Raw genomic sequence first — 15,949 nt, 5'->3', positions numbered from 1 at the left:
ATCAACAAATCTAACAATAATAGCAAAATAATTGACTCTGTGACGTATGCATGCATCCATTTTTATGAAGACAAAATGTTCCTTCAAACCGTGGTTTTCCTTTTTACATTTGGCCTCTTCAATTATAGGTTTCCTTATACTTTCTCTTTCCAGGGAAACACCAAGTTTTTTAGCCATTTCTCCATTTAGGCCTAAAAAGGCTGGCAGTGAAAAGGACAGTGGCATACTATACTACCTTTTCAATAATGTGGTTTTTGCATTTTTCTATTGTCATTGTTAATGGTTACTTTGTCAGATATAAAGAATCTTCTTAGTTGTGTTTGGTCTCCAGTAGATTTCTGAACATGTTTTATCCCAGAAGCAGATGAAATATTTTCATTGATATCTTTCTCATTCACAACGTCTGACACGTTAGGATGAAAACACTGCAAGTGTCTTTTCAAATTTGATGCTCTTGTAGGTGCATTTTTGTTAGACCCACTGAAACTGCTAATTTTTGCATCACAATGTTTTTCACCATCATCTTCAAGAATACATTGGCACACATAATGTTTCCCATCACTTGCTAATGTAAAGTGCTCATAAACAGCAGGCTTTATCATGTTTGACTTTTTTTCCATTATTAATAGGGTGCTGCTTTCACTAAATTATAACTGTTATACTAACTAGCATATTCTTTGAATTAAATACAAACATACACATAGTCCAAACATAGCCCTGCACTAAACTTAGACATAATTTGTCCTATACAGAAAATCATGCACACAATATGCACTATACACAAACATTCATACATTCCTGCACCATACACACAAACATACACATAGCCCTGCAGTTTTATCCAAAAACATGCACACAGCCTTCAACCATAGTACACACAAGCAGCCATGCAGTTTTAAAATAAACATGAAAACTTGCAGTTAATTCTAAAAAGTTGTTCCTCCAAGTTCTTCTAAGCTCTTTTAGCAGACAGAGGGAGTTGAGCAGATGCTGCTGCCTTTATCATTGTTGTTGTTCTGCTGAAGACAGGGCGGTGGGAGGCTCCAGGCCCAGGGGGGGCCACCTAACTAACTTCCTAGCATTAGGTGGTGTGCAAAATGATGTTAAAGTTCAGCCCTGGATGGGAGCATATATGGCGCATGCAGACAGGACACCTGAACACAACACATCAGGCCAAAGCGCTCACCTATATCATTACACTTGTTTACACTGAAATGAACTTGTAAACACATTATATCTGAAATAAAATGAAAACACTTTTTGTAATGTCTGTAATCCAGATTACAATAATGTGAATGTCAGGTTGTATAATAGCTCAGATGAACTTCACACTAGTAGAACTGCAACTATGCACTGGTCTTTATTCTTACATTGGAGAAGTATTTAATTATGACTATTAATTGTGAAATGGGACATTTTAACTCTCTGTATTTCTTTTTATTAGAATTTAAATTTATCAGGGGTCGTAGTCAGTACATTTTTATCAACTCCCACTCCACAGCCCTGCTTGTTCTTGAGATGTTGAAGCCTTTTTGCAGCTTTCCAAGCTACTTTTTCTGTAAGAATTGATGAAGTAGCTTGGAACGCTGCACAGTATCTTCAGCATTACAAGAAAACATCCAGTTGAATGTGATTACTACTAGCTACCTGTAGGTCGTATCCCAAAGGAAGGCCACAAGCATCTTCCTCTTGTCTGGCAGAACCGGACTCTATGGTATAGTTTATCCCATGGGTTATCTAATCCAACCAGCAAAGCATAATTCTGAAACTGATCACTGGTCCACTCTGAAATATGTTTACCTTTCAATAAAGTTTTTTTTTTTTTTTTTTTATTTATAGAAATGTCATTAATTTATTGAATTGTACACAAAAAACTGTGAACATTAATCCTAATATAACCCCCCACTTCCAAACTTCTTTGTCTTGCAGGTAAACATGTACTTATTGTCTCGGGTCCTCTTTGGCTTGTCCAGATTGGCAGTAGAGAAGGGTTTCATCCCGGAGCCCAAGTTTGACGTCTTCCCTATCTTCTCGGCCTTGGTGTGGGGATTTGTTCTCTGGCTGTTTGAATACCACCGCCATACTCTCCAGCCCTCACTGCAGTCCTCCATGACATATCTATATGATGACAGCAACATCTGGCATGACATCTCGGACTTCTTGATATACAACAAGCCTAAGCAACAGAAATAACCCCTAAATATCCTTACAGGATGCACTAAAAAAATATACACAGCAGATTGGCTTCTTTAAATGGCAGGGATTGTATTGGTAAACCTCTTAATATCTGCATGGCTAAAATGGTAAATTGGTTATTTGTGCTCCATGTTGGTGAGTGTTAAAGCTCAGGTATAGCCAAAACCATTTTCTTCCAGTTTGGACAGAGGTGGAGGTGTTAGATTCTCTATTGGATATTTCCCTTAACTGCTTGACCTGGTGTCTGTGCAGGGAAAAAAGGGAAATAACTCCAATAATGCAAAAAAATCTGGTATGGCAGAACTGTCTTCTATACATATACCATGTGCACACTTTAAAATAATGTATGTAATATAAGCTATTTACCTCGAGGTAAGTTCACATGTGTCTGACCCACGGCGAAGCAAAAAAAAAGACCACCAAAGAGTCACCTTTTTCCTAGAACTTAATTACAACTACCTCTGTGGTCTGTAGGTACTCCGCTGCATGTGACCTGGCAGCCATGCTCAGTCTGAGCTTACCTGGGATGAGTATTGTGGATCCGGTCTTCTGACTGCAGACTTGTTCATTTTATTCTTCCTACAAGTTTAAAGCTGAGCTCAGGGCAGACATTAAGGGACTATTCACATCTGTGCATTGCAATAGTTGGCATGTACAATAATGCAACACCTGTTAAATTCAGCACAGCTCAATGCATGTGCATTGCATGACTACACATGGTATTCCAATTTACATGTGGCATCGCATAATGATATGTACTGGAACCAAATAGTGCATTTATAATAATTTTTTATTTATTTGTTTGGCCTGCAATATGCTACATTTTTACACAGCTGTCAATAAGCCCTTAATGCATTGTTTTAAATACAAATATTAGCTGGGTTTTCATTGATTTCCACATGGATGTAGGCCCAACAATGAGGTGCTTTCTATTGAAAACAGAGCAGAGTAAGGACTTATGAGGCAGGATGTTACAGCTTCTTCTATATTCAGGCTGGCAATGTCTTGAAACCAGCAAAACTGCTTGAAGTGGACCTTTCAGTAACTTTACAAGTGTACCTGAATTTTTTTTTTATAGTCCATATGCCTGCACATTAACATGTGTGGCTAAATTTTTGATTAAAAAATGATTTACAAATCTTTTAATATTTTGTTCATATTAACAACCTATTGTACTTCTGTCCTATTCTCTTTATTAGAGAGAGGAGGCAAAGAAAGCTGGTCTGCACTGGGATTTCCATGATGCCTCCTGGACTGCATGGTTGTGTGTGAACAATTTGCCCTGCTCAATAGAAATTACATTAAGACTATAAAAAGGAGATTTCTTGCATGGTACCTGGCTGTAAAGGTATTTTTCTCACTTCAACTGGGCTTTAAAAAGCAAACATTACATTCTAACCACGTGGCTTTGCCTAGGCAGCTGCTGAAACCTTCCAATCTTTCCTCACTTCCCAGTAAACTGCTGCAATATATTTTGTAGCAAAAGTGAGAAACTGCAGCAGGGCTGACCTAGGTCAGATGTGATCAGAATTAGTATTATAACAATATTTATATAGTGCCAACATATTACCTGTTGCTGTACATTAAATAAGGGTTGCAAATGATGGATGGTACAGACAGTGACACAGGAGGAGGAGAGGACCAGAAAGGCTTACAATCTAAGAGGTGGGGGAAGTAGCACACAATAGCAAATATATTGAATGCCAACTTTATAGGGCCACACTGGATCTGCGTTCTGTGTAGTACATGAGAGGGGATAGGGGATTCCAGATACGGAGTTTTAAACTTGTGAACTTGTAACCGTGTTCTGGTTGTGCTGTATGGCAACTATTTGTTTATCACAATCGCCAAAATTGTAATTTTTAAACAGAAAACAAATACTTACTCTTTATAAGTACTGTGTAATAGTTCCAGGTATTAAATATCTCCCTGGGATCACTGTACTCCCCATGGTAGTACATCTGCTTTTATCTTAAAAAGGAACCATATTTGTTCAGATGTCCTCCAGGGTCAATATATCTATACACTGATGTAAATTCTTATTCTTGGCAGTGAAATTCTAAAAAATGTAATGCTGTAGCCTCTCACCTTATAATAAAGTTATAGCGAGAGAATTTATCAATTATGTAGCATACAAGGCAAGGTGAAGTAAGAGCAGTATGACAGATCTTGTTATTTCTTGTGAAGCTTGATTAATGTGCCCTTTGCCATCTCTAGAAGTCACTATTCCCGAATAATCCTGACCCTGACCAGGCTGAAAAAAAATGTCTCATCTTGAGCAGTAAATCTGTCGCAGAGGTTGCAGTTCAGATCCACAGGTGACTAATACACTGTAAACCTGTCACAGAGACTGCTAGGTGAGAGCTGTCTGATTTGTGTCTGATATCACCCGTTTGTTTGATGAATGTCCCTTACAGTGTTGTAATTTCTGCAACAGACTTATCACATCCTAGGCAAAGTCACTGGTTGGGGCATAAAGACTTTTTTTTTTTTTTAATGATAAAAGTCAAACAATTCAGAGAAGCAGTGCTGTATGTTGTGACATGCAGAATTGTAATTTTACTGACTGGTCCACTTCAAACAGCAATGGGCATTTGTAGGTGTTTTAATAGCCAAATATAAAAGTTATGGGTTAAAGAGGAACTAAACTCAAAAATGCCTAAAACAAAAAAAAATCCACTTACCCTCAATCCCACAGCACAGTCGATCTATCCGGAGGTCTCTTCCATCGCATCCCGCGTTGTCCCAGCATCCGTCTCTGAACTGGCGCGCCAGGCGCTTTCATCTTTGCCTCTTCTTCTGGGCTCTTTTTCCTACATCACTCGACCCAGACGCGAGATCGGGTGACGTAAGTTGGAAAAAAATCTTGCCGGTCTCACTGCGCATGCGTGGGAATGGCAAATTTTTCTCTTTTCATTAAGAGGCTCCTTTTCGAGCATCTCGGGCATGCGCAGAAGGAGCACCCAAGACCCCCGCGGGATGCGTGACATAGGTATCCCGGAAGGCTTTGCGCTCCCATTCATTATCGCCTAGGCCAGGGGTCTGCAACCTGCGGCTCTTCAGCCTCCTTGTTGTGGCTCCCTTCGGCTGCCGCGGGGAGATCTCTGATGGGGGATCCCGTGTGAAGAAGGTGAAAGAGCCCCTATGTGAGTTCCAAATCAGGACCTCGGGGCTAAGGACCCGGGGCATTTACTATACAGCACAGAGGGACCATTTACACACAGCATGTGATATTCAAAAACATTTTTAGGCTGGATCTGCATGCGCAGAAGGGGCTTTTTCCTACATGGGAAAAAAATGCTGATCTACGTATGCGCAGTTTAGTTTAATTTAAATGCTTTTAAACTCCTATACCACCTTTGCATTTACACATGTGTTTAAAAGCCCTTTAAAGCTAAAACGCTTATAAAAGCTCATCATATATTTTTGGGCATTTGTAGGTGTTTTAATAGCCAAATATAAAAGTTATGGGTTAAAGAGGAACTAAACTCAAAAATGCCTAAAACAAAAAAAAATCCACTTTCCCTCAATTCAACAGCGCAGTCGATCTATCCGGAGGTCTCTTCCATCGCATCCCGCGTTGTCCCAGCATCCGTCTCTGAACTGGCGCGCCAGGCGCTGTCATCTTTGCCTCTTCTTCTGGGTTCTTTTTCCTACATCACTTGACCCAGACGGGAGATCGGGTGACGTAAGTTGGAAAAAAATCTTGCTGGTCTCACTGCGCATGCGTGGGAATGGCAAATTTTTCTCTTTTCATTAAAAGGCTCCTTTTCGAGCATCTCGGGCATGCGCAGAAGGAGCACCCAAGAGCCTCGAGGGATGCGTGACATAGGTATCCCGGAAGGCTTTGCGCTCCCATTCATTATCGCCTAGGCAATTGAAAATTAGAGGGCGGTGCTGCCCTTTTAAAATAAAAAAATAAAAAAAGTAAAAAAACAAAAGAAATTTTACATTACATGAAAGGGTTGTCTACTCATTTATGACATTTCTGAGTTTAGGTACGCTTTAATGGAGGTCCTATCAACTCATGTAGACACTTCCGTTTATTTTAAATAAGTTTTAGAAGCAAGTAAAACATTGAAAATGCAGCAAAATTGAGAACATTCGGCTACAAACTCTGTACCCTGACCCATTGGAATGAATGGGGATATCATACATGGGTGTTTAAATGATGAGGGAACAGTCCTGTACACTGAATTCTAATATTATTTCTTTTAATGAGCAGAAATTGTAAATATTTGTAATAAATGTAAACTTTGCTATAAAAATATTTTTGTTTTCGTTCATAGTATTTGTAAAAAAACTGCAGCAGATACACTGAAATAAAGATTTATTATCTGTGGGAATTCCATTGTTATATATATGTACAGTTATAACAAAACATTGTATGATCTCAGGGGTACATGGCTGCTTCACGTGACCTAGGCGGTATATGTGTGCGTGTAATATGTGAATAATGATGTGTCACTTCTTTCTTATCTGCTTTTTGCATTGCTCAGCTGAATCCTCATAGAAGAAGCTTGGAAGTGAACTGTGCAGCCTTGTCACTGCTGTACGTCTATGAATATAGAATGACATTTCATACATGTATGACAACATACATATCATACAACATGCTAAACTCCTCTGCATAGCAGGTTTTATATGGGTAATAGCCTTGGCCCCCCATTGACAGAATATAAAGGTTCAGGAAGCTGAAATACTGTGCATATGGGCCCCTCATATTTGCTTGGGGACCCATTTTAGCCCTGGGCACATTCCATGCAAGCCTTATTATAACCATAAAGCAAACAAAGTCTGTCAGTTGTGGCTTCCTAACAGTTCCAGCACCTGTCCCTGCTTTAAATAGAAATTGTGCTTATTATCTGAACATAGCAGCCTGACAACGCTGCTGAAATTGTGTCACAATGGCTTTGGGTTGTCAGCCAAGTGTTGTTTCTGACAGGAAAAATCGCAATAAACTCACAATATAGGTTTGTGTTTATTTATATTTTATTGCAGGTGTATTATATGACTTTATTTACATGTTTTGAACGTTAGTATTGATAGGTAGATTTTATTCATAATATTGACTTTAATACTGGTAGACGCCATGGCTTTGTTTCAGCAGCCATTATAGCTCATGTTGTGTGCACAGCTGCCAGTCTGGGTGTCCTGACCCAGCTCCATGGCACACAGATGTCACCCCTCATTCAATCCTCCCCTGAAGTAAAACTTTGCTTCCTGTCAGACAATAGTCTCCGCCCACCGCCCACGCTCTTTCCCCAATCCCCATCCTTGTTTTGCTCTTTTCTCCTCTCACATTGGCCAGGTACCGCCGTCACTCAAAACGTCCTCGTTTCACACCCTCCTTGCTCTGGCGCCTTGTGCAGCCTATCAAACGCTTCCTAAACTTCTGTCAGCCAATAGCGAGCCGTTGCTGACGCAAATGCTAGCTTTCGCGGCAAAAAAGGAATTGGCGCGCAAATGGGCGAGCTCTGGGGGAATCCGGGGATCAGCTGGTGAGGCTAAAAACAAAGCAATCCCGGAGCGGGGAGCTCGGTGACCGGAGACCTAGCCAGCCGGGGGGTGAAGCACCTCAGGGAAGGCTCCCTCTTTACTGACCGCTGCTTTACTTTTAACTTTTTGGAATCTGGCCTAAAGTTGCAGCAACTTTTCTAACAAGTCAGGCTTGTGCGTATTTTAGCTTGTTACACCCGCAGCCCATTTTATACATCTCCTGCATGCCCTGTAGCTGGGCACAGAGTAGTCATTATTATCTTTTATTAGACTTTTCTTGGGGCATTGCACGGGGCTGTCCCCTCCCCCTTTGTATTCTTCATCTCTATCATTGCAATATCCTGCAGACTCTTTCCCTAAAAGTCGCCTTTTTTGACTTATTTTCCCATTTTCCCCACATTTGTATTTTTGTATAAATGTTAAACGATTTCATCCTGTTTTGTTTGGGCGCTAGCTGCACCGTGGCGCTATTTGCACTCCAAACCGATGCCGTGAGTTTTTTAAAGTTGATGCTGCGCCGTTGCTTTTTTTCCGTGTGACAACCGCACCGGTTTTGGTCCCATTGACGTCCTCGGATCTTTTGCAGCCGGGCTGATTGACTTTCCAAGGTTTGCAACCCTTTGGGAGAATTTCAGCGGCGCCTTTGCAAGCGCAGGACTGAATCCGATTCTTTTACAGCAAATTTTTTAACGCGCGGTCCAAGTTTTATTGCATGCTGGTTCGTTGGCCCATTGCTTTTATAAAAGGATTCTGCGGATTTTTGTTTTTTCCTGCAATTGGCTGCTATTGTGGGGTCCTGATGTAGGCTTGGATGACTTTTTAGAGATGGCTTCCATATGCAGTGCAAGGATAAAGGAGTAATCCCTCTGATCATGTCCCAGGATTTTGGGAAGTCCTATGGCTGCGGGTTAGGTGAGCTAGGAACCTTTTGGGAAGAGGGCACCTTTCATATCGCCGAGCAACAGATCGTTGTTATATCGACGCCAGATGTCCCCGAAGATGGAACCGCGGACCCCGGCCTCAGTGAGGCTGAGCTGATGGTCTTTACTACCCCGCATGGACCTGGCCTGGGATGTTCCGGAGACAAGCCGACCCTTGGGCGACCACCGGTAAAGTTTTTGTTGCTTTCACTCATTGTCACATTCATTCATAGCTTCAAGTGGACCTGTCCTGAGATGTTTTAGGGCTGCGTACACACCTGTAACTTTTGTTGCTGGAAAAGATCATTTCTGGGGACAAAAGTGACAGATGAACAAACGAGCAGCACCTCTGTATGGAGAGAGCGGAGAACAAGCAAGCGGCAACCTGCTGTGCTCTTCCCCATTGACTTGTACAGTTGTCATTCTCCGTCATTCCAAAAACATGCAGTTGGGTTAATTGACTTCCCCCAAAATTGACCTTAGACTGTGGCAATGACATTAATATTAATAAACAGAATTTATATAGTGCCAACATATTATGCATAACTACGGTAGGGATATTAGGTTTGTGAGCCCCTTTGAGGGATAGCTTGTCACATAACTATAGACTTTGTACAGCACTGCGTAATATGTCGGCGCTATATAAATGCTGTGTAAGTATGATAAGGTATAATTCATTCATCAATAGATCTGTGATCGCTGTACACATGTCAGTCTCACCTGAGATGAGCCCGACCTCAGAATCATCTTACCATGTGTACATGGCTTTAGGATAGCGCTATGTACACACATGAGATGATTCTGGGGTCGGGTTTATATCAGGAGAGAATCTGACATGTGTACAGAGATCACAGATTGTGCCAGAGATCAAAAGCTATGCTTGTCACTGTCAAAAATCCAGCATGGGTGCAGCGATTCCCGAATGTGTTTTACAAATCTGCCCTTGTGCATTGATGAATGAATGAGCAGGAATGACCACCTATAATGGAGGGCACAGCGGAGTGCCACCTGCTCGTCCTCCTTTCCAAAGAACAGAAGGATGCTGTGTAAAGAGCTTATTCATTTATCTGTCACTGAAAGCAATCACAAAAGATATTTTCCAGTGACAGATATCTGACATCTGCACAAGGTTTAGGCAGCCTGCACACACTCAATTTTTGTTGCTGGAAACAATCTTCTCTATCGTTACCAGCAACAAAAGAGTGACAGTTGAAGGAAAGAGCGCTGTACACACATGGAGAGAGGCGTGGCACCCCACTGTGCTTGTCTCAATTGACTTCAGTCCATTCACAGGACCACTGTACATTTTTACAGATTCTCGCCCAAGACAAACCCATCCATTTGTATCAGAGAGGATCACCTGACTTGTCTGTAGCCTCAGATTTTCCCAAATAAAACCTGAATATTGTGCTCCAGGTGCTCTGTAACACCTGAGATAAGCATGCAGCTAACAAAGTGGTGTGAAAATCCACCAAACACATGAGCTGCACATTTCACTCAGTAATTCCGATAATAATCCAATCAGAGATGAGGGAGAGAGAGAACACCAACTATGGAAGATGAATTTCTTTGCAACAAGGTGGATGGCAGATAATACAACTTCTTAGTACAGGTCCACTCTGTCTGAATGATGTTTATCGTTGGTAAAGAGACCCTGTCAAACTTGTCTTACCATCTCCCCTTTGCAGCATTGCAGCCCTTGTCAGACTGTGAGCATTTGACACTTGCTCAGATGCGTTTGTCCCGCTGGGTGCCATGGTTTTCTCCAACCCTAAGGTCACCATAGGACCTAAAGGTAACAAAGGGGTCAATAAGGAGCCAGGTGCGGCACAGGCACCTGACAGTCCTGATGAAGAGTCTGCCAGAAAAGTTTGTGTTACTTTTCTCATAAATTGTCAGGGTCTTGTTAAAGCGCAGTGTGTTAAATTTTAATTTTTTTTTTCTGTTTGCATAATGTGCTTGTTTTCTCCTTTCTTTGCACTTCATTGCTTCTGTTTTCCCGCTCTCCTTTCAGCTGTTTTCTGTGTATCATTCACCCTCTCCATCATTGATTGCGCATATTTATTCTGCACTGGTTTTCTGATGTTGACAGCGGTGACCCAGTCTGTAGATTGTGTGACACTTAAGAAAACAATATGTGAAAAGAGTTGGGAGGTAATCAAAGTTCAAAAGCATCAAAGGAACTATTGCTAAGTATTTGTTAGTGGAACAGTTGGGGATCAATGGGCACAAGTTGAATACATCAGCGGCATCCAAAGCAGGTTTGCATTTCTGATCAGCTGAAAGATACCTTGTACTCTGTGCTGCCAGGGATATATGTGGGACACTGTCACCCTGTAGAAGAAAGCGGCCATGTCTCTGCAAAGGACACCACAAACCCCTCATACTCCCTTTATAGGCACTCCTTGCAGCTCTGTGCTCCCCTGCATCAGGAGAGAATACAGGGTACATCAGGTATGGGGTGCATGTGCTCCTACTCTGAATTTGTTCCGACCTAACAACCAATATTTCAATGAGATGCAGATAAAAGAAAATCAAATTTTTATGCAAATTGCCTCTGTGGCCGTTGAGTTTGTTTGGGTTTTTTTCCCCCAAGTCAGTGCAGTTTGCATACAAAAGTTGTGTGTTTTTTTTTTGTTTTGTTTTTTTTTTTTCTTCTATCTCATTGACCACCTCTACAAATATCTAGCTTTGAGGACTGTCATGAATAGGAATGTTTCATCTCTGTTCCCCGGGTTGCCAACGCTTCTGATTGCAGTGGAGGAAGGTGTTGCAAGGTAGGACAGGTAAGGTGACTATAGGAGAGTCGGGATGCCCTGTGCAGCCCTGACTGGCTCAGGTATAAACCTTTCTTTTTATCGCAAGTAAACCCAAAACAATAAAATCACACTTACCTTCAAGTCCACATTGACTTTAAACCTAAACACTTATAAATGCCCATGCATTTTATAAAGACATTTTAAAACAAGACGTGGCAGAGAAGAGTTAGGCTATGTACACTTGTCAGATGATTCTCTTCTTATAATCAGGGCTGATATCGATGAGACTGTGGTGTGTGTACAGCGCTCCTTGTCTGGACGACCGTACTGGCAGATCTAATTATGAGGAACAATCGTAATTAAAGTGAAGGGCAGAGAGTGCAGTGGGGTGCCGCTCCGTCGTTCTCCCCCCCTCCATAGAGCAGAATAGTGCTGTATGTACATCGCTCGTTCATGCATCGTGCAGTCTTTTGTTGTTGGACAGGATTGTAAAAGATCCTTTCAAAAGACAATTATTGCATGTGTGTACCCAGTCTTAGAATAGGGAAATTGCCTCCCTAATGTCCTAAGACAACCATTGTTTGCAACATTTATTACATTTAGGGGAAGAAATACTGATTAAGGCATTGTGGTAGAACGATGAAGTATTTGGTTTTTCTGCAGGAAATAATTTATTCTAGGATTTAGGGGGTATTTAAAGCAGAGAACCAAAACACAAAGCAGGCAAAAAATACAACTTTAGAAGCAGGTCAGAAATGACAGTTTGTATAGTCAATCAGTGATCATTCCATGTAAATGCTCAATTTTCTCTGTCCTTCTGCGTTCAGCAGCCCAGAATGCTGGAACAAACGTCACTTGTGTAGTGACAGGAGCGCCTTTATCTGCAGCTTCTACCTTTGAGCCTATGGAGACATGTATTTGACCCCCTGGGCTAACTGGCTGTGGGTTGAATGATGAAAATTTCTGTACAGAATGGCAAAGGTTTTGTCAGGTAAAACAGTAAACTGTTTATTTTGTGTTGGCTTTTTTTCTAAAGTAGGTTGACATTGCTTTCCTCTGGACTTCTTTGCAGTAGGGCAGCACAGTAACTCAGTGGTTAGCACTCCGGCCTTTGCAGCGCTAGGTCCCAGGTTCGAATCTCAGCCAGGCCTCTATTTGCATGGAGTTTGCAAGTTCTCCCCGTGTCTGCGTGGGTTTCCTCCCACAATCCAAAAACATAGTTAGGTTAATTGGCTTCCCCCCAAAAATTGACCTTAGTCTGTAGTAATGACAAATGACTATGGTAGGGACATTAGATTGTGAGCCCTTTTGAGGTACAGCTGGTGACATGACTATGGACTTTGTACAGCGCTGCATAATATGATGGCGCTATATAAATACTGTGTAGTAATAATTAGCAAACTTTGGTGCACCTTGAAGTTAAATGGGACTAATTGCCGCTAGAAATGTAAATATATTGAAATATTTATATATAGAAGTGTTTATATATTAAGCTACATTTGGGCTTTCGATACAAATTTGGTGCGCAATGGATTTTAGTCAGTGGAGAACGATGCATTCCCAATGCATGCATTCCTTGGAGAACCTTGCACACTGTTTTCAATTGCAAATCATGAATGCAGAACAATACTTCATAAAGCCGTGTAATAATGGCGCTTCCCTTTATTACTCCAAAGCAGCCAAGCAGGTATTATTTATCTTGAATATTAAGTCCAATTTTAATTGGTTCTAAAGCCATTGTTCCCTGTCTGGTTAAAGTAAATCAATCCCGGGGGAAATATGAAAGCTGCCATTGGTGTCCTTAAAATAAAAATGATTCTTGTTTGGAAACTCGGCATAAAGACGATTCTTGTTTGGAAACTCGGCATAAAGAAGCCAGCGGTGCAACATGGAAGCCTGGCAGCTAACCTTTTTAGAAGAAAGTCTGCAATGGTCTCATTCACATTTTTGGTAAGCTCATTAGTGTTTCATTTTGGGTCCCAGCCGCTGTAACTGATCCAATCTGTAATTGTAGGATACATGGTAGCAAACGGGGTTATTGTGTCCTAGTAGGCTCCATTTGTTGTCATTTCATTGCAGTGCTAGAACTATAATGTGCACAATTGGCTTTCCTCTGTGTTCTTATCTATCAGCTGCAGCATTTTATCTTAAATAACCTAAAGGACAATTTTTTTGTTTGGTGTGACTGCCTTTGCATTGTTAGTTGTTGGTAGTCCTTGTTTATAAGTGCAAGTTTCTATAGGTCCTAGGCAATGCAAGTTCAGTGTCCATGCACAAAAGGTACAATATTTGTGGTTGAAGAAAGAAGACGGTGGATCTGTTCTGCTTTATAGGATAAGTGCACTAAATTGCAAAGTGTGGTTAATCTTTCCTACCCTAAGGCGCCCTGGCCCTCTGCTGATTCATGCTTACAGGGGCCATAGGGCTGCAGTTTTGCATCTGATGGCTGCAAGCACTGGTGCAGGAACAGAGGATGCAATGGAAACTGGGCTCTTCCTGTGAGATGGTATCATTGTGGGTATCTGCTGGCAGCAGGGCTGATACATAAATCCATTGAAACTGACTCCTTTAGTGTAATAATTGCACGAAAAATGTAATCTCTCAATAAACAAGAATGGCTTCTATAGTTGGTTCTGATGAGCGGCTATACCTTTCTAAGCAGAAGGAAGCTCCAGGGGTCCTGTTTTCTGATTGGCCCAGTGCTCGGCATAATTATTAGGTGTTAATATTAATAGACTGTATTTATAAAATGCTAACATAAATAGGGATTGCAAATGACAGACAGTGACACAGGAGGAGGAGGAGAGGACCCTGCCCCAAAGAGCTTACAATCTAAGAGGTGGAGGAAGTATCACACAATAGGAGGGTGAGCTTTATGCTAAAATACAGCCCTGAGCAGGAGCAAATGCTTATGGTACAGAACATTGTTTAATATACATCATAGTACCATAGTTCACATGATTGTGTGTTAATAACAGATTGCATTAAAGCTTAGCTGGACCTCACACTTTACTATTATCTGTGAAATGGTAAAAGTCATCATTGTCTTTTTATATTCTAGATGAAATATATTCAGTGCTTTGATTTTGGGTGACAAGTTCCATGTACCGCAATCAGTGTTATGTAATACATGTATAGTACAAGGATGTGGAAGTGGCTACAAGGATGTGTGGAACTGGTGTATAAAATGCTTAGTGTTGCAATCTTTGTTTTCACAACCAAAAATCTTTCTGCAATACACATAAATGAAGATTGAATGCTTATAGGGAACCTTATACCGGGAGACGTGTAAAGGCTAAAAAAAAAAAAAAAAAAAAAAAACAGTTCCTGACATTCTTTTTACTTTGTATCCATTGAAATTCACAAACCTTGATCTGTATAGTTGTTCTGCATCAAATAACTTTGTATTGCCATCATTCTGCCAACTGTTTTCAAAAGGAGAATTTAACTGAAAAAAAATACTCTCTTATATTTGTTCCTTCCTGATCTAAATGAACCGACCTCTCTTATACAAATCCGTTCATACTGGGGATGAATTTGGTTGTTTGGTCTTTTCCAGTGAAGCCCATTTGCAAACTTATTAAACCTTTTCTCCCTTTAATGGGGGGGTTGAGACTTGAATAAAATTTCAGGTCTTCAGGGAACCCCTTCTATTATTACTAAATCCAGAGCTTTCAATATATTAGTGTGGTGGTCAGTGGGATGAATGCCTCTTACATTGCTGTCCAATGGGAAGGATGTCACCCTTACAGACAGCCAAAAAGATAATTGGTGTCACTTCTACTGAACTGAGGCACACACTGCTCATTGCTCAAGAAACTTCTGGAAGAACTTTGGTTGAAAAACACTGTCCAGTTTTCTCTCCATTGATAGTGTTCTACCCGGCCCCTTTTAGCTGGGCGCACCACCTGGGACTTTTCAGTAATCACCCGTTTTTTTTCTTGGGTGGTTACTGAACAGTTGGGTCACAATACAGGGCTGCCATTTGGCTAGAATTTCTTCCCACCCAGTCTGTGTTAAAAACTGCTTTATATATTTATTATATGTTGAAATGTCTCGTTTCTCATTATTAAACAAAAAACAAAACCCTGCAATATGTCCTCTCATTCCAGTGTTTTATACTGGTTTAGCCGCCACCCCCATCACATAAGTCTCATTTAGACTTTGCATAGAAAGGCCAATGTATCAGATCAGATAGGAGATGCACAATTACATTTGGACATTGTGCAGAGCTGTAGTTCAGACCTTTGAAAAAGTTTGCTTCCTGTAACCAAGTTTTCTGTATCCATGAGATTTTGGGGTTATTCAGTAAGCTATTCACAAACTGCAGCAAATCAGAAGTCAGAATAGTCGCTTAGTGCAGTTTTCTCAATACTCTTTTGGTTCCCCTTGGTTGCTGCAATCCAGTTTCTGTAGAGTAAAACTAATGTGATGGAATTGTTGGTGGATGTAACTTTTGGCGGTGTCATTGATCGGAGACCATGTGAGAAAAGCCTTGTTCTCTGCTGCTTTCAGTTATTTGGAACGGTGTTAAGTTTCTTTTCATGGATGATTTATTAAACAGCTGCACAAGCT

The 15,949-nt window shown here is 41.0% G+C and overlaps 2 protein-coding genes across 3 annotated transcripts in view; both read left to right on the top strand.

Moving 5' to 3' along the window:
- Positions 1 to 4,784, top strand: part of PXMP4 (peroxisomal membrane protein 4) — a 14,774-nt gene extending 9,990 nt beyond the window's left edge. Inside the window, exon 4 of the mRNA XM_072403684.1 lies at positions 1,930 to 4,784. Coding sequence (XP_072259785.1) covers positions 1,930 to 2,193 — 264 coding nt within the window. The 3' untranslated portion in view covers positions 2,194 to 4,784. The remainder of the gene's footprint in view (positions 1 to 1,929) is intronic.
- Positions 4,785 to 7,709: 2,925 nt separating this feature from the next.
- E2F1 (E2F transcription factor 1) overlaps positions 7,710 to 15,949 on the top strand; it is a 19,740-nt gene continuing 11,500 nt past the window's right edge. For both annotated transcript variants that reach the window (XM_072403683.1, XM_072403682.1), the window contains exon 1: positions 7,710 to 8,804. In XM_072403683.1, the coding sequence (XP_072259784.1) occupies positions 8,532 to 8,804 (273 nt within the window). In that variant the 5' untranslated portion in view covers positions 7,710 to 8,531. The remainder of the gene's footprint in view (positions 8,805 to 15,949) is intronic.

This window comes from Pyxicephalus adspersus, chromosome 3 (assembly GCF_032062135.1).
Source record: "Pyxicephalus adspersus chromosome 3, UCB_Pads_2.0, whole genome shotgun sequence".
In the NCBI taxonomy this organism is placed as follows: Eukaryota; Metazoa; Chordata; class Amphibia; order Anura; family Pyxicephalidae; genus Pyxicephalus; species Pyxicephalus adspersus.
This window is presented reverse-complemented; position numbering and strand designations above follow the sequence as displayed.